Source organism: Ornithodoros turicata, unplaced genomic scaffold (assembly GCF_037126465.1).
Source record: "Ornithodoros turicata isolate Travis unplaced genomic scaffold, ASM3712646v1 ctg00000746.1, whole genome shotgun sequence".
Classification (NCBI taxonomy): Eukaryota; Metazoa; Arthropoda; class Arachnida; order Ixodida; family Argasidae; genus Ornithodoros; species Ornithodoros turicata.
The window spans coordinates 3,074,242-3,093,151 of record NW_026999400.1 but is presented as its reverse complement, the minus strand read 5'-3'; the positions used below and the strand labels follow the sequence as shown (position 1 = coordinate 3,093,151).

Here is an 18,910-nt window from a genome sequence, read left to right as displayed (position 1 = left end):
TTACTGGGCACCCCCGTCACTCCTTCGGCACATCGACGAAGACTGCCCGGCCTCTGACTTCGGTCGTGCTATCGTTCGCCTAAAAGGGTCTTTCCCTGCACAATTCTCCCTGCCCTTGGGCGCCCCGGCGATGTGCACGCTTGCCAGATCCGAGGTCTGTGCCACAATTCCCGGCCTCCAGAGGAAGAACGACGTGCCTGTGGCAGTTGCCCGCCAGCTCGCACTCGAGCATCTCAGTTCGGCCTATCCGCAGAGCCGCGCCATATATACTGATCAGTCGGTCAGTCGGTAGCGAATGGATCATTACCGGTGGCCTTCTACGTCTCGCAGGAAAACCGTGACCTCGCCCTCCGACTTCCTTACAAAATGTCCTCCACGGATGCGGAGGTGCTCGGTCTTCTCGCCACTCTGCGGCATATCTCAGAATCTGTGCTTGATGCGTGTGTCATCATCACAGACAGCAAGACGTCTTTGACACTTCTGTCAGCATACCACCCGGGCGTCGTGAGTGATCTGGATACCATGGTACTTCAGGAGTACGCCCACCTCTCCTCGGTCGGCCACCGTATCTGCCTTCAGTGGGCACCCGGGCATACAGGGCTACACGGAAACACCAGTGCTGACGCGGCTGCGAGACGCGTCGCGCTTGATGCGGCCACGCCGGTACTCATACTGCCGCTCCCGGTGTCTTCGTGTCGCCTGCTAATACGGCGTTTCTGCAGCGACTGTACCCGTCAGTTTCTTGTAGACGCTACCTGATCTCATGCAATCCTGCAGTCCATCGATACCTCACTGGAGTTTGTCATCGGCTGCCGCTGTACCCGGGAAGGAGAGTCTCTTCTACATTGTTTTCGGCTGAACGATGCCCTCACCTGATTACTCCTGTTCAAAATAGGGCCGTGTCCTATCTCCCACTTGCACCAGCTGCGTCGTAGAAGACGATATCCCCCATCAGCTCCTCCACTGTCGACATCACCTTCATCATCATGCCGTGCTCTGCATTCCCTCTTAACACTCGTTGGCCCCGTGCGGCGGGCTCCGCTTTCTACGTGATACGGGCCTGCTGGGCTCCCTGTGAGCCGGGTGTTCTTTATTATATTTTATTCTTTCTTTGTTTAGGCGGTCCGCTAGGCGGTGCTCCGCTTTCTACGTGATACGGGCCTGCTGGGCTCCCTGTGAGCCGGGTGTTTTTTATTATATTTTATTCTTTTTTTGTTTAGGGAATAACAAGCCGGCATGCTGCATGGCTGACCTTTCCACTTTTATCTTTCCGTTTTTTTTTTCTGCCAATAAATCCCTGCTTCTTCTGCTTCGCCGTGATCTCGCTTCCCTTTTCTGTGTTTTGAGTCTTTCATATTCCGAAAAGTAGCGGCAGCGGTGAAAGAGTCCGCCACTCGCCATATTTGTAGGGGAAATACTTTTACCGTTACCAATTTAAAATGTAGCGGGATGGCTACTCCGCGAGTGAAGAAAAGTAGCGAATACGGTAGCGGCGCTATGTACAACACCGCATCTCACATTATGGTGATTTGACCAGTACCGGCCTCGGTGAATCAGTTGGTAGCGTGTTCGCTTACTGATTCCAAGACCGCGGGTTCCATCCCGGCCGAGGACGCCAGCAACTTCGTGGCAGCGTGCAGATCCCGACAAAAACCTACTGAACATCAGGGCAACGTTCTTTCTTGATCGGAGCGATACCCTTGCAGCGAACGAGAGCAGACACACTGATCGCGAATTCCACTGGGAGAGCAATTTTTGCCCCGAGCTGGGTGGGGTTTCGTGCATTCGTCCGGTGGGGTCGCACGGGTTTGCTCTGTCAATGGAATGCTAGCATTCAAGGTACGATGCGCGTTCTATGCATAGCGCGTGACCAGCGTGCTTTCTCGGTTTTGCTCTGGTCACGTGGAGTTCAGCAAACTGCTTCGAAATCGCGCAATATAATTACACACAGCGGGACGCGCAGTGTTTACACTGTTCACGAGACGCACGACTACCTGCGCGACCTGCGAGTAAATAGAAAAAGAAAAGGGAGCTCGAATACCACGGCCTCACTTATCGCGCGCATGCCTCCTCTTCTCATTCGCGTTCAGCAGAGGTAATCGCTAGGTCAAGAACAATTGCTCATCAGAGCAAATTTGGTGCCCCTGCTCTGCCAATGGAACATTCAACGCATGCCCCGATTCTGCCAATGAAACAGTTGTTTCCCCTTCCCATGGCAAAACTTTGCTCCAGCTCTGCCAATGGCATATGCGCCATATAGTGAATGATGCTTCGAATACCCAGTCGCCTGCGTACGTAAGTGTATCTGCTCCCGTTTGCTGCAGGGGTGTCGCTCCGATGAAGACAGACGCCACTGCAGTGTTCCGTAAACTTTTGTCGGGATCTGAGCTATAAGCTCTCACCCGCCCACTATGTCAAAATTGTTTGGTCCGTGGCCAAATCCTGCCCACCAATGCTCTGCCCTGTCTTTCGGCCAGTATCGCTTCTGGCCGTGAAACTCCTCAGTCATCGTCATTCAAGTAAAGTTGTTGTTGTGACGGGATCTGTACAAGTTGCTTAGATACGCCGTATTCCGCGAAGGACGTTAAATGCGGTGTGCCATGTGCTGAGATTTCAGTGCACGTTAAAGAATCCTCAACTGGACAAAATTAATCTACAGGCCGACCACTGTGGTGGTCATAGTTGTCTCGCGACGTTAAAGTCACGGGTTATGACTTGATCAGTTGTAATCATACATCTGTCATATAGATCTAAAGCGGAAATTTTCAGAGATACACCGCTGCTTCTACAAATATCTACGTGTTATCAGGTTATAAATGAGGGACCCGCTGTAATAATAAGTCGTGTCATACCTTGCAAAATGAAAATGAGCATGAAAAATACTAGAAGTGGCTTTGCCATCACGTTACACAATCGCAGTAGGGTCTACATACAGGGTTTTTTTTTTATTAGCCTTTACAGAATTTTTATAAGAAAGCTCGAGAGGAGCATAGATGTCGCTTTCGCAGTTGAGGTCTACGGACATCCTCTGGAACAACTACAAGAACTACAAGATGACTAATTACCTGAAATTTATTAATTAATTAACTCTTTTTATCTGGCCAGCTGAGCCGGCACCTACTCCGCTTTATCGCTCCAAATCACACGTGGCTCTCTGACATTAAACGAGCGCAGTGCTTACTGCGTTCCCAGTCAGCGCGGTTTCGGCTCATTATTTCAACCCCCGTGCGTGTTTCAGAACTTCAACGTGAAATGGCTTGCGACTAGGATAGTTTCTCAATCTGCTATATCGCTTTTGCCCGAAATCCCCTAATGAAAGGGAACTTTTTTTTTTACTTTCGTGTTAGCGCCGCGAAGCAACTGTGGCCATGAGCGGCGTATAGACGTGGACAGATGTAGAGAGGACAGCAGGAAGGAGTGGGGGACAGAGGGGTTAGTATGCGTCCTGGGCCGACTTCAAGGGGAACTGTGCCGACATTTGTCTGAAAAGTCTTCGGAAAACCCAGGGAAAACCTCAGACAGCACAGCCAGTGACAGGATTCGAACCCGTGTCACCTCCCAGTCTCGACCTGGAAAGTGATCACCCTAACCACTATGCCACGAGAGCTGGTGTAAAGGAACTAACTGAAATGGAGCTAAATGAAATGGAGCTGGGCAGAAGCGGCTGCCACTCTGCTCCAAGTCATTTCCCCAGTCGTTTCTCTTTTTCTTTTTGCAGTTATTTAATACTACTACAGCTTTGGTAATAGTGAGGTTGTAGTTGCACACTTTCTTCGAGAGGATGTCCGCCTGCCGTAGAGCTCAACTGCAAAAACGACATCGATGCTGCTCTCATAGTTTTTTTTTTTTTTAATTTCGTTTCTTCCTCTGTCACATCACATCACATCATAGTTTTTAATACAAATTCTGTAAAGGCTGAAAAAAGAAAATACACACACACACACACCATGCGTAGTCGAAACAGTGTCATCATTCATAAGATATTGTTGCGGTAGATAAAGGGGAGGCTATTGGGCCGGGCACGTACACGTGTGCTGGTGCGAGCAGTCTGACGACGAGGAGTCTGCTGGCGTCTGACGGGTTTGGACAGATCGGACTTCGAACACTCCCTGCGAGCTTGTAACAGTATTTTTTCTGTACAAATAAAGTTATTTACAATTATCAAATTATGATAATACGTGGCTTGACGTCGCGAGACAGCAATGATCATGGGTGACGCCAGAGTGGTGGGCCTGGGGATTACTTTTGCCCGCCGTGGGGCTCGTTAACGTGCTTCAAAATGATGGAAGATGAAAGTCACTGAAAAGGTTAGCCAGCTGTAGGACTCGAACCCACATCTTCTGGAGTCCTATGGCTGGCTAACCTTTTCAGTGACTTTCATCTTTCATCTTTAATTTCTTAGGCAACTTGAGGCCTTGTATGTGATTGTCCCTCCTATGTTGTTCCAGCATCAGAACATCACAGTTCTCTCATGTGCTTCAAAAGCTCAGCACAAGGCATCACCGTATTTAAACGTCGCTCGCCGAAGACGGCGTGTCTAAGCAACTTGTACCATGTCACCATGTTGCTGACGTCCTCTGCCGTGATCGAACCCGCAACCTTTGGACTTGCTGGTTTTACTTTCTCAGACTACCATGTGGCAAACCTGAAATTAATTAAAATATCTCCGTATCTGGAAATATTTCGATCTCTCGTGTTCTGCCATTAATGTTTATTTCCTCAATATGTGCCACTAAAATTACGAGCTGTCTTGGCGCTGTATGACGATTTCCAGTGGTGTAAATTGGTGTGTTTGCCACGCAGAATGGAAGGATAAGGATGACTTTAGTCACAAGTCACATAGACACACATAATGTGAAAGAACTGATGTTCTGTTAGCACATAATGTGTCTAATCGCGCCATTCCTCTGTGTAGGCGTTAACTTCATTTAACGGCGCATCGTCAGGTGAAGGAATGTCCTGTGAAACGTTCCCTGTGAAGAGAACAAGATACCGGAAATGTGACTCTTTATTTGGTAAAGCAGAAACGTTGTGGCATCGAAATGGAATCGAGGCGTATATGCGAAGGTCATCCAATGCGGTCACTGAAGTGCGTTCTTGAGCCAGTCAAGAAAGCTGGTCACTCGAGTGTAAATGCCCGGGAATCCCGGTGTTGCGCAGTCTTTGCCTGAAAAGAAACAAATTCGTTGCACAAACTTTCCGACACTTTACTTCTACTGTATACTTTTTTTGTCTGTATAATCTGTTTTAGTGACAGAACTGAGACAGGCGTGACATATTGCCCAAGCGCTGTGTGAAGTAAAATAAGACTGACTTGTTGGTAATATGTCATGGTAAAACGAATAAGTCTGCTCTCATTTTCATGAAAGCACACTGTACCCCTTTTCGCAATTTACCTTGTACTATATTTTGAAGTGGCCCCTTATATTTTGTGGCCCCAGCGCAGCGGGATGCACTTAGGTGAATGATGAGACGAACGGGTTTCTTCGGGCATGCCCATTACATCCGACGATGATGCGGGTGATGATTGGGTGGAAGATTGATATGTACGTAGAATGAAGGGCTGATGTTCGCTGCTCTGCCGTACTAGTGCAGATACTGTCTCAGCCCGGCACTCAGGGAAGGACGGCGAACCTGAGGATGTCGCGTAGTCGTTTATGAGGCGAGCCATGCGTTCATTCGGGCCTTCGTCGTTGTTGCAAACCACGCCCGGCAGGTACGTACGTAAAGCATTGTGCAAAGCAGCATGTAAAACATACAAGTCGTTTTTTTTTAATCCTTCGCAGAATTTTTATAACAAAGATGCGAGACATAGATGTCGTTTTTGCAGTTGACTTATTCGGCCAGGCGGTCATCCTCTCGAAGAGACTATATGCAACTACAATTCGACTAATTACCTAAAATCGAATCATCAGTTAAATATTTAATTAGGGAAATTGCAGGCAGAAGCGAGATAGAAAATGGGAGACAGTCTTCGGTAGAAGTCATTCTATCTTTTAAAAAATCCTGAAAATTCGTGAAATATCCATCGCCGAATTTCGCTATGCAACTGAGCCGAAACCAAAGCAGTGCGCCTCAGGTCCGGAAAGCGGTAAAAATAGATAATTGGCGGAGGTTACTCGCGCCTTCGCATGGCTCAAGCCTTCGTGGTTCGCGAGGTATCGTCATTCATGCTCACTCAATTGTGCTACATATTGGCTGCCGCAAAAACATTTTTATTTCTTTTTTTATTTCGACTTATCGACTTCGGTTTCTAGGTATTGCATCGAAGCGCGGGCGTTATCTATTTGCATCAAAATGCGAACGGGAACTGGGCTTACCCGATGAAACGACGCCGACAATGTAGAAGCGTCTGTCATGGGGAAGGACAAATGGACCTCCGGAATCACCCTGCAATGAAACATAACTCTAAAATGAGAACCTCGTGCTACGCTCGCATTGGATGCGTTAAGTAAGCGCTCCTCTTTTGGCGCACTCGAACCGGGGGTATGCCACACCCGGAGCGGCCACTAAACAGCAAAATGTAACTTTGGAGCGCTGCACTGCTCGCTCACTAGATGCCGCTTCCTGTTGTCTGCTCATGCAGTGCGCTGACGGAGGACACGTTGGCTTATTTTGAACCTATAGAAAAGTTGGAAGAGACGACTACGGTTGCGGCGATTTCTCCTAACAGCAAATGAAATGGAAAAGATGGGAATTCGTAACAGTGGTCATAGGAGCTGTTTACTATGGGGACGGCTGCATGGCGCGAATAACCGCCGATATCCGTGTGGAAGTTGCCCACTAATAAAAAAGCATAAAACAGTTATAAAAATGTATTACAGTTTACTGAAATCGGAGCATTGGGTAACGTAGAAAGTCCGCATTCTGCTTCCGAGCCCACACTTCAAAGGTCGTCCAGCCGGCGCTCACTCTACGCTCAACAAGAAGTACGTCAGGGAAAATCTCAAAGAATCGGGCGCTTGTCGTCTGCTTTCATGCACCGAAATGAAACGGAAGCTCGAAAAGTGGCACGGAGTCTCACACTCTCGGGTGCGCGAGCGGCACTGGTGTCGCGTTCAGTGAGTGATGGAGTCTGAAACATTCGCGCTCAGGAGCGCCTACTGAACGCACCCATTGTTGTTTCGTTACACTGTGGAAACAAAGCATCTGAAGTTTGCCCAAGTCGTCGTTGTGATTTTCTGCTAAACTGTAACAGATACTTCCATGACGAAAGAGCGGGTCCGCTACGACTAGGACGATGGCACGGATTTACACCGTAGCTACTATGGCTGCTTGCAAAAGGAAATGTTCAGAACCACGTTGGGGGAAGTCTGCATATGTCTTGTTATATTCATATATCTGAAGTGACAGTGCAGGTTGCACAGGAAGACAATTGTTGTAGTGTGCCCGGCCGACGTACCTCGAAGTTTCAAACATTTTAAAAGCCCGCTAAATTGGTGTCACAGAACTAATCAGGCAGAATGAAGAAAATAGTGCTGTCCACGATACACGACTGCTAACATCATTCTGTTGGTTTCATTTGCGTATAGCGCTTCGTCGTTTCTTCTCGTCTTTACCACCCCTCCTCAGTATGTCGTAACGGAGCAGGGAATGGAACACGGAAAGGAGAGGACGGCGGCAACTGTGATCGTACCACGGACCCTTGGTGTGTTGCTCATGCTCTTCTTAATAAGCGTTTCTACGTTTGCCTCCAGCCTTCATTCCTGGTCTTTCTCTCGGTGCCTTAACATTTGATGGAGGTACGGTTGGGCTTTTCACCGTCACATCACCTAACCTAATGTGCGCGACCCTTCACTCACCCTCGCGACGCTGCCCCCAGCAGTACACACCCTCACTCACCCTCACACCTTGCTTTAAAGCGTTGCCTTAACAAACTTTCCACTAATGAGCCATAACCTGAAACTAATCAAGCCCCTACAGCCCTTCACCCTCATATGTCTTCAATTGATAGCAGGCCCATAACCCATCATGGCCTCACGAGCACGTCACCCTCACATGTCTTCAACTCATAACAGGTCTCACAACCCTTCAGGTTGCTCCACACAAGAGAATACTGAGTTCTCACCAATGTCGATAGATCCGACTTAAAAAAAAAAAAAAAAGATGACGTCGATGTACTTAGGAAGCTGATCGACGATGAGCTTAAAATTGAGAATTTTTCCACCGGGTACAGGCTTGAGGACGACTTCCGACGTCCAAGAGCTTGTCAAACCGTTCCATTTATTTTTCGTGGCTATTCGTTTCTGGACCTAACATCGTTTTTATTTCTAATTTTTTACTTTGCTGTTAACCCTTCGGGTCCTCGGAAGCCCTTCATTGCAGACCTCACAACCCCTCAAAGCTTCATGAGCCCTTTACCTTCGTGGCCGTCCCTTTAAACTGCAGCATGCCGGTGGTTGCACGACTGGGCACCAAATCAGTGATTCAAATTACATTTCTCAGCTATGCTTCTGGCAGAAGTGAACCAAAATTCCTAAACTCGTGCACGCAGCCTCGTTAAATTGTAGTATTGCACTGCCTTCACCTCATTGCCCCTCGTGTCATGTAGAAGCGTATGTGCAACACACCTTGCTTGTCTGTCAGCGGTACGGAGGTCACCGGTCCAGGGGGGGGGGGGGTGATGTATGGGGAAAGGTGCGGTCAGCCTGCTCTCAAGTGGCGGCTCGGTGCACCCAGGGGAGGGAAAAGAGGGAAGGGTGAAAGTGGGAGTGGAGAGATGATGGTGGCACAGGAGAGGGAGGGGTGCGCTAGCCCTCTTGCTCTGGGATTTGTGTAGTGCAAGAGGACTACCCACCACAGAAAACACGCGAGCATCCCTCAGTAGTCTTCATTGGGATGCTCCCTGTACCACGGTAACCGCCAGGATTATTGGCGAAGTTACCCCGCACCGGTCCAGCCTCCGTAATGGGGGGGAGGGGAGCGCTGCTACGAAAGAGGGAAAGGAAACTACGTCCGCAACTGTGATCGTGCCACAGGTACTCGCTGTTGTCGCTGTTGCTCGTAATAAACGTTACTACATTCGTTTCCAACCTTCATCCCTGATCTCTCTCGGCGCCTTAACAATATTGTCTAAGGCACACATTTCAAGCAAACGGTGCGTGAGGCTCTGCTGTGTCTCGATGATTTCTAAACAAGTTTCCCCGAGATTGTATTACAAGTAAACCCACTGGACACGTACCTACGATATGGAATGCAATGTGGCGTTGCGTTTGCGTAAGATTACGGTCACATTAGCATCCAAGTACTCCATGGGATACAAAAAGGGGAGAGAAAAGAAAACATGAAGTATGGTCTCACCTGGCAAGTGTCCTTCTTGCCAAGGCCGTCGCCTGCACAGAGCTGTGTCTTAACTATAGGAACATGGCGTTCATAAGCTTTGCGACACTTCTCCTCTTCCCAGATGGGCACTTGAGCCTCGCGAAGGACGTCACTGCCGCTGCCCTCTGCCAAACAGGGAGAATGGAAAGTAATGAGTGAAAGAAAGCCAATACGTAATTAGTCTCGTGATATTCCGAAGAGAAGGCTGTCTCTTAGTATAACGTTGCCAGCAACGTTAGTCCGAACTTGTCGTCCGTCGTCCAATAACATCCCTGGTAGAAGTAGTAGCCGAATGGAATGGTGGGAGTATTATATCGCTCGTGCGATTAATTTGAGGTACGAAAGCACTAGATACCATTCGGCTGCTACTTTTTCTCCTATGTACATACTCTTTTTACGCCTAGGTGTTCGATATGCGCTCCTCAAACTGACACGAAAGCAACCTGATGTAAACTGAATCACATCCTAACCTAGTCAAACTAACCTACTAACTAGTCAAAACTAACATACACCGATAGCGCGTCACGAAGGAGCCAATCATACTGCTTACGTCACTTTCGCTTTATGCCATCGTTAAACCCCAGATTCTTCTTTCCTCCACTTCTGATATTGCCTTCTGGATTCAAGACCACGAATTAGGTGACGGGGAACCTACCTCAGTGAATTGGTTCTGCATATAAATTGCAAAATCAAATACAACTTCATTTAAATAATGATGAATTGGGAGTTTCATGGCCTGGGGCGATACCCTACCCCATTGCTGGCAGTAACGTGATGAAATGGAATATTAAGTCGCCTCACAGTGAGGACTCGAGTCCTACGGTGTCTAAAAATTGTGATAGTGGACAAGAGAGAAACTGATGTGGGTTCGATCCCTACAGCTGGCTAACCTCTTCAGTGACTTTCATCTTTCATTGTGATAGTGGGTTTAGGGCAGAGCGTTGGTCTGCTGCATTTGGCCATGGACCAAGCAATTTTTAACGTAGCTGGAGGGCGAGAGTCCAGCTGATTTAGGGACACTTAAGTGTGGATCTGGCAGTGCGGACAATTAAAAATGGATGTGCTCTGGATCTTCAGGATCACCGCAGTGATGGCATCCAGGGGAGTCGTCATGTGGCGAGCGGTGACGCCACTGAGCTGTAAAAGCCACACTGAGTCGAATCCGATGAACTAATGCAGCGTCTGGACGTGAGGTGTTTCGTGGCGTCCGGAAAGCGAGCGTTGGATCAACTCTTGCAAGCACAGATGGGGCAGAATGTCAGCCGTGAATTTGCGGGAAGCCAGGGGAGCCACAAGACACCTAAAAATTGAACGACGGTCTCCTCTAAGCAGCAGTACAATACTCGTTCATCTCCTAGACGAGAGGGCTGCTTCTGCGGCGCTATCAGCCGGTTCATTCCCCGCGACTCCACAATGGGCTCTAGGCCACTGGATAACTTAGCCTGTGTCCTGCTTCGTACACGTGCTGGTACGCCATTAGTCATGTAAATGCCTACTGTTGCGTTGGTGCCTATTTTGGCACTTAAAAAAACTGTCTGGACTAGCTTCTCGGCAGCAAAATGTGTAAACGCTCGTGGAAGGCGTCACTTTATGTGACTATACGCCGCGCCGTTTTGAACTCGTTTATTGCTTAAAAGGGTGTGTTCCGCAAATTCCCTGCCATTATCCCCCCCCTTGTTATTTGCAGAAACTTTTGCAAATAACAAGGTTGGGGTGTGGTCTGAAGATCAGTCAGTGATTCGTTTTTTCTCATTATTTGTTTCTTGTCACATAATGAAAAATCCTATGCTCTTCCCATAAGTTTATCCGTCCTCCGCTATGCCCACGTCGCAGCACATCAGCTGTCTACTCGTATATCCGGTCACGCTCTTGACGCCCGAGAGCTTGTGGAGAATGTGTCGAGGGGTCCGGAACAGGATAGACCTAGGATGAAACTGCGCTATACGTTGAGACATCTCTGCCTAATACAGTCGGCCCGCGTTTATCCGGACTTCATTTATCCGGATCCTGCGCTATCCGGAAAAAAGAGCGTGGGGACGGATTTCTCCCCACGTATTTCGCCCTCGTTTATCCGGACTTCAGCTTCCGGACTCGGACGAGAATTCCAGGGAACAGAAATGACAAATACACAACAATCGGCTTCAGTTATCCGGTCATTGTCCAGGAATGACACTTGGCCCACACCTAGTCAAACCAGGTTGAGAACCTTGGTCGTGGCCTTTTTTTTTACTGACACAAAGACTGTGTTGCTGGGAAGAATTTCCTCCCTTTCCAACATTTCACGTTACACAAAAGTAATCCACTGAGCAGTCTGGTGAGATCAGACTCAGAAGGTCCACAACGAGGACCCCTGCGCTGCAATCATAGATGACGATATCATCAGTGTCGTCGCTTCCGATAGTTTTCAAGAAGAATCTGATGATGGAAGCGTGGATGCACTAGCTGTGACGGTAGAATATGAGCGGGCGGCACTGAGAACAGCGCTATTATTTTTCGAGCAACAGAACATTATTTTGCGAGTCAATGCCATTCGCAGAGGTTTGCAAGAACTGGATGCGTGGATTTGAATGAAACAGATGATAATGGATAGTTTTTTGTGTAATGGTCATTAAAGATGTCCTTTTAGGATCACTCTGGAATTTCACGTTTCACTTATCCGGTTCCCCCGTTATCCGGACATTTTCACACGAAACGAAGCCGTCCGGATAAACGCGGGTCGGCTGTAAAAGCACTGGGTTCTGATCTGTGGAGACAGTGGAGTGATAAGAGGTGGGACAGGAACGACACCTACAACAATCTGCCTTCCAAAGTTCATCAAGTTGCAGTTTGCTCCACCTAGTTCTGTGGACGTGGAGCTGGCGCTGGGCGACGCGTAACTGAGCATCACGCTCACTAGTATAGAAATGGTGCTCGTGTCTTACTGTTGCAGCAACTTGAAGCACGGCTCTCTCTCTCTTTTTTTGCTGAGCATTGGCGCAACGATTTATAGCCTCCCATAGACTTTGATATGGAAATAACTTCGTGCTTTCCCTTGTGGATGAAACGGGTCGCCTGGCGTGAAAAGCATTGTACCTGAGGTTTTCTAATTCGTTAGACAAGGTGTCATGTAACCAGCCATTTACTTCGGAAAGCCCTGATAAGAATAGTGCTGCCGTATTTTAAGAGCTGATTTTGTCATACATATGGCATCACATGATCAGAAAAGACATGATAATGGTGACAATTGAGAGAAGAAAAAAAATGGGTACGTCGGTCGCGACGAAGTCGGTCTGGCTGAAAATTCACACACACCGAAGAAACGGGGAAGGAAAAAGTAGTAGTACTAGTAGTACAGTAGTAGAAGAAATACAAGACTGCCTTCTTTGTTTTCCGTATTCGCGGAGCCCAGAACACAAGAAAATATAGTGACTATGATTCCTATAAGTCCGGTCTTAGTGCCTTAATCGCGATTTTTTCTCTCTGTCATAGACGCCTAAAAATAAAAATTTTTCTTGACTAAATATCCGGGCTTTTGTCATCACTGGGGTTAGACGTGTTGGCAAAGTAAAGTGCGACGGTTCTGAGACACCCGTGAGGAAGCGACTCCAATTATGATGTCATCAAGGAAGTAAACTGCACTAAAAGGTTCATTGTTTTTGCTCATGGCCATCTGAGCTCGGAGCTAATTATCACACCTGCACACACTTAACATGACTCAGAAACAGGAATGCATTGATGGAGTAGTACCAAATTTTGTAGCTCCCCATCCGACGATAAATCCGTGGTAGCCAGAAATGTCCTTCCCTTCCAGGTGTCCGAAAGGTAAACACAAGGGCCTCACGTACTCATTGAAGGTGACGGGCGTTGCTAGTGTAAGAACAGCGATGTCGCCGCTGAAACGTCGAGGGTCGTAGCTGGGGTGCCTGGTGATGGACGCCACGTCTACATCGACGGGTGCCGTGTTGTCGTCGAGCGTAGACAGATCATGGTCACCAAGACGGACACTCACGTAACGAGGATGTAACCTGAGCAGTGGAGATGGTTCTGTGACAGGTGACCCTCATTTACACTACTGGGAGTGGCCTGCGTTGACTTACGATCTTGCTTTGGCACCCACGGTGACACAGTGTGCAGCTGTGACCACGTGGCGTTCGGAGACAAGTGCACCTCCGCAGCTGACCTTTTGGTCGCCGTCTGTCTTCAGGTATATGGCAGCCTGCGTCCGTAAGTTTCATTGGCCTTCTCCGTTTTCACTTTTCCAGAGTACACATGACGTGTGCGCTGATTTGAAAAGTATCAATTTGTCTAAAACATTTATACCTGGCATAATAATGGTGTACACACCAAACGCGTTGTCGTAGTTTCCAAACGTCCGCCCACCTGATTTATCCAGGACCCTCAACACCCCCCTACCACACTCCCAAAATCTGGGTGACACTGCCCTAAACTTTTGTGAGCACAAAGATACATGGGAGTATCCTGCATGTTGTGGCGTCATACCCCCTTGCTGACACACCCCCAGGGACGAAATTCTGGGTAAACTACTGCGTCCGCTTGTCATTGTACGAGCGTAATCGCGTGCGGTGCTAGAGATCACTTAAAATGACGCATAAAGTTTGTTGCGTTTGACGGCCACCAGATGCATGCCAATAACAGGGATCGTGCTTTGAAATATACTTTCTTTGAGGTTACGGTTTAGGCACCAGATGCACCGTGGTTTCTTTCACGCATTGCCTCATATTCTGGGTCAGACACTTCCAGAATTTGCTGAAGCAGGTATAGCGGTAAAAGTTACAGTGTAACTTGTAACTCACCGAGGATTACAGCATGGGCGTACAGAGAGGGGGGCAAGGGGGGGGGGGGCGTGGCCCCTTCCTGGAACCCCAAGGTCGCTTGTGGAAATAGTACACTCTTTAGTCATAGGTCGTAATGATTATTCTCAGACGTCATAATAGGAACCTCTGAATACCCACACAGCGCGCAATGTCCGGCTCCAGAAAAAGGTGTGGTAGGGGGTAGGGGTTTGCACTCTTGCCCTCCCCCCCTGGAAGCGCCTTGCCGCCCCCACTCTTGGTAAAAATCCTGGGAACGCCCATGGATTACAGTAAACAGAAACACAACAAAGTTTTACGTTCCTGATGTGTTTGTTGTGTTTCTTGACTGTAAAACTGCGAAGAGCAAATGGCTGTAAATAACAAATGTGACTTTTGGAAGTAGTCTGCTACCGAGGCTATGATGTGCCAGCCTCGGTCGCAGATTGCTTCCAAAAGTCACATTTGTCCTTTATAAGAAAGCAATAGTACCTGTATATATAATGCATGAATGAACGCAACAACAAAGCTGATGCTGTCCTTGAAGTTATGCAAACAACGCTGTGGTACTGAACAAGAACACCTCAGAAGAGCAGACTGCAGAAAATTTTCATAGAAGCTTGTTTCTTACGCGCATCTGTGGCACGAGCTCTATACACTAAGTATGGAGCGCTACCAGTCTGTACTCACCAAGTGGTACGTGTTCGGTACACCATCACAATCGCACATTGCTATGCAAGTCACAGTAACTAGCAGTTACTTCCAGCTTACCATCCACGGCCATGAGCCAGGATCAGCCACCTTCCCACCTACGACCTTGGATATGCTCACGTTGCTCAAGCCACAACCTGCAATAGCGTCATAAACTTCAGCTCATTGTCGCGTAGCAGGATCCAACTCATGTTGCTTGTTGTTCAAAAGTGTTGCAAAATGCTGACAAAAGCGTTTTTCTTCTTAAGTCTCGCGTCACGACGTTACAACTATCCTAGTAAAAAAAAAGTAGCACATTTGCGAGTAACGCCATTTACAATCGCATGTATACAGCGGTCGCAGGGAGTAAAGCTGCTATGTACGCATGGCCAAAACGGGCAGGGGTGCTTGGAGCAGGGTTCACGGCGTTCTGTCGAAATGTGACACACACCTAGTCATGGACTGTAATGTAACACAGTTCCTATGGTGGTCAAAATAAATGTAGCGTTCTATTATAGTCATGCCGCGAATGACACCGTTGCAAAAACGTCCCAAATGGCAATGTTATGAATTTGAAGTAGTAGCGCGAAAGTGCATGCAATCCTAAAAGAACTCTCTATTTTTTGTCGAGTGCCCTCCACTCCTGTGGGTGGATGGAGCGTCTTCAAGCAAGTGGTAGCTAAGCATGACTTTTATCCAAACTTTGTACATTGAATTCATGGTGAATGGTGGCAAATTGAATGGTGTTCCTCATCAGTGCACGCTAAGAGAACGCATAATGTGTAGCATTTTTCAACAGCAAGCTCATAAGTCTGACCGACATGACATACTGCACTAAACTGCGTCTATGGCGCACTCTTACGCTGAATTACATGGAATCTGCGGAAACTAAACTCCGACACCTTACAGAAACATTTTGAAACTATCGTTCCTGGATTGGTAGACGTATGTCTCTGCAAGAAATTCATGACACCTAATATAGTATGTGTTCACCTACCAGCAGGCAGATTACTGGGGTACCCAGGAGGTGGCTTATGGTTACCAAGGGGTGTAATGCTGGCACCAGAGCCTCCCGATCCCCTGTAGCCAACGACAGGCTTTTCAGTTGTTGCCTTTGGTTCGGAATCGGTAGGAACATCGCCCACGGGTGGCGTAGGTGTCACTAGGTGGTCGAACGGCTTGTCTTCTTGCGATGCTAGCGGACAACATAACTTTGGTTGCAAGCGTCGATAGCCACATATGTATTGGCGTAACGTGGAGGGATCCTCTATGCTGCTTAGTGTTGCACATTTGTGACGTAGTACACAGGAACCAGGTTCATTCGACGGTGTCTTGCAGCCTGTAATAGCACATAGCGTATGCGTGGGGGCGCGAGCTCTCGATAAAATTTAGTACGTCCCATTTAGTTAGTTGTGCGAAAAAAATCTGCTTTATAAAACAGTGTTCGCTCTATAGTCTATTCGAGCATGAAGCCCGCTGTATACTTACTGGTTGCTGGTTGCTTCGGAGCGCTGCTCGCAACGAGGGCGAGGAAGCTCAGAAACACAGTCTTTTGTGCCATCTATAACACAGAGCAGAAAATTAGCAGAATGCTGTTTATGCTTGCCGCTTAATAACCAACACAGCTCCTGCATATGTTACGGGATCTCGTCATTTGAGATCTCGCATGTAAATCGCATGTATACAGACTTTTAGCATCGAGCTTACACGTCATATATCTGACAACCGCCTAAGGACACCGCCGAAGATGTCACCCATATGTCAGCCAAATGAAACTGTTTGATCACCCACCTCATTGTGAGATGTACAACTACGCGAAAGCGTAACACATTACTTGCCTGTGTATCACACTGTGTATCGCTTTTCGGAACAAACTTTTAACCTTCCAGTGAGCCCGCAGTACCTGACCACTCACGGAAAGCATCTGGGTGGCGCCAACGCCTTTCTGTTGCTTAATACAAGTGTACAAATATTGACACAGCGCCGTAGCAAAAATCAGCGCGTTGCCTGTTGTTCACACCGTGCAGTCACACAACAGATTTCTTATAGAGGTTTTCCCTGGGTTTTCCAAAGACTTTCCAGACGCGGTACAGTTCTCCCGGAAGTCGGCCCAGGACGCATACTAGCCCCCCTGTCCCCCACTCCATCCTATTGTCCTCTCTCCATCTGTCTACGTCTGTACGCCGCTCATAGCAACAGTTGCTTCACGGCGCTAACACGGAATTTAAAAAAAAAGATTTCTTATACAGCTTCTTCAGTAAATGATGTGCACTTCGTTTGCCACTACATTAAGTCACATCGCATACATATCATACACACTATGTTTTCTAAATCACACCTTCGATAAACCAGGCGAAACCGGTCGTCATGGGGCTTACCTTTCGAAGGAATGCTTCACGAATTCCTTCACAGTAAGATGTACGGCACACACAGATTCGCAACAGAGGCAACGTCGTTGCTCCGTCCCAGCTTTACGCACTTCATTTACACACAATCAGTTCCTACGACTTGTCGTATACTTGTAGAGGGAGACCTTGCGCACGTCGCGAGCTCTTTCCTTTCCTCCTTTCCTTTCCTTTTGTCATGCAACGCCTTCACAACTTCATTTCTGTTTCATGTTTTTGACCCTAGAAAGGCTGAACGTATTTTTGATGTTGTCGATTGCCTCCTCTAATGCTTCAGAGTTGTCGGGAGAGAGGAAGAAAACCGGTCGCCCCTTTCACTTGGGTTACGCACGTGCGCGACTACAGCGAAGTCGTCGAAACGGTTGTTTATTCTGTGATGCAAGGACGGTTGCCCGTCTGGGCATAATATGTGCGTTTCCTCAAGGGAGGTATTTTGATATTGGTTCTTGCGAGGGAAATCTCATAACGCATGGTAGTTTCGCTTTCGAGCGTGCACCGCGAGAGACAGGTCAGTGTTGAGACTTTAATGACCGGAAGAGTAGCAGGGCATAGAGCGGTACCAACTGAGGCGATATGATGTCTCCATAGCGGAGGTGTAGGGCAGAGCAGGTGTAGGACCAGAAAATGTATCCTCAGTTGCGAGGAGCCATGTACGTAGAGCCCTGTGTGTGACAATACGAACTGGCCTTAGCACTTATGGGCATGGGCGTACCGAGAGGGGGGTCGAGCCCCCCCCCCCCCCCCCCTGGAGCGCCAAGTTTACTTGTGAAAATCGTGCACTATTTATTCATATGTCGTTATGATTTTCCTCAGATACGGTATCACGATAATATAGTCCTCTGAACACCCACACATTCCGCAGAGTCCTTCTCCAGGAAAAGAGGTGAGCGGGTTGCCCCCCCCCTCCCCCCACCCCCTTGGAAATAAATCATGGGGAACGCACATGGTTATGGGGGAGACATACATATTTTATATGTCAATTGCGCATTTCTAAGATTTAAGAAACCTGATTTAAGATTTAAGAAAACAAATTCGAACATCTCAAAGGATATTTTGGGGCACATACGGAACTAAAACATGTAAAGACGGGCCAAGGTTAGCCACCAGACTGTCATGGTTTCTCCTGATGATTATTATGATAATGGTGGATAGAAGAAAAAAATGGGGAGGTGAATCACGACTAAATCGGACTGGCTACCCCACTACACCTACGTTGAAAGAGAGAGAGAGAGAAAAAAAAAGAACAGGAAAAGGGGAATGGCGGTAAGAAGAAGAGTTCTGTCGGTGAAAGAAAACTAAAAGCCACAGTCAAGCAGAGGGTCGAACACTGTGTGAGTCACAACATAGTGTCACGGTTGTTGATCACAATCAACGCAATAGTCCCGTATAGTTCTAATGTATAGAAATCACGTGTGTTGTTTCCCCTACTTGTACAAGGTTCCACCGTTTGAGTGATAGAGCTTCAATTGTGACTGCATGCCGTCATCCTGGTGCAGTGAATTACATTTAAAAAAACGCATGAAATCACCCATCGTGGACAGAGCCTCTCTCAGCCAGCGTGACAAAATATGCAAAGCGCAGACACAGAGAAATTGCCTTGTGCAGCGGGCGCAGTGACTGGCTAGGAGAGCTATTAACAAGAACATCCTTTTAACATTCTGTTGGGTAGCCAGTCGCGTTGGGATATCGGGCAACGCACCGACA

The 18,910-nt window shown here is 47.8% G+C and overlaps 1 protein-coding gene across 1 annotated transcript; it reads right to left on the bottom strand.

Annotated features, from left to right (window-relative positions):
• Positions 1-4,990: 4,990 nt before the first annotated feature.
• LOC135374718 (venom protease-like) lies at positions 4,991-17,439 on the bottom strand. Its single transcript, XM_064607640.1, has 9 exons — positions 17,180-17,439; positions 16,290-16,362; positions 15,799-16,140; positions 14,883-14,959; positions 13,398-13,516; positions 13,048-13,325; positions 9,301-9,446; positions 6,321-6,390; positions 4,991-5,167 (listed from the first exon to the last, which is right to left on the bottom strand). Exons 2-9 carry the CDS (start codon positions 16,360-16,362, stop codon positions 5,082-5,084), a joined length of 1,191 nt encoding a protein of 396 aa, XP_064463710.1. The 5' UTR covers positions 17,180-17,439; the 3' UTR covers positions 4,991-5,081.
• Positions 17,440-18,910: the final 1,471 nt, after the last annotated feature.

Excerpts from the sequence above, each read along its gene's own strand:
- LOC135374718 (XM_064607640.1), bottom strand. The coding sequence starts at position 16,362 with ATGGCACAAAAGACTGTGTTTCTGAGCTTCCTCGCCCTCGTTGCGAGC. Across the intron at positions 14,960-15,798 it reads CCCCAGTAATCTGCCTGCTG|GTTGTGGCTTGAGCAACGTG; the intron begins GTAGGTGAACAC and ends ACGCTATTGCAG. Across the intron at positions 6,391-9,300 it reads GCAAGAAGGACACTTGCCAG|GGTGATTCCGGAGGTCCATT; the intron begins GTGAGACCATAC and ends GTTTCATTGCAG.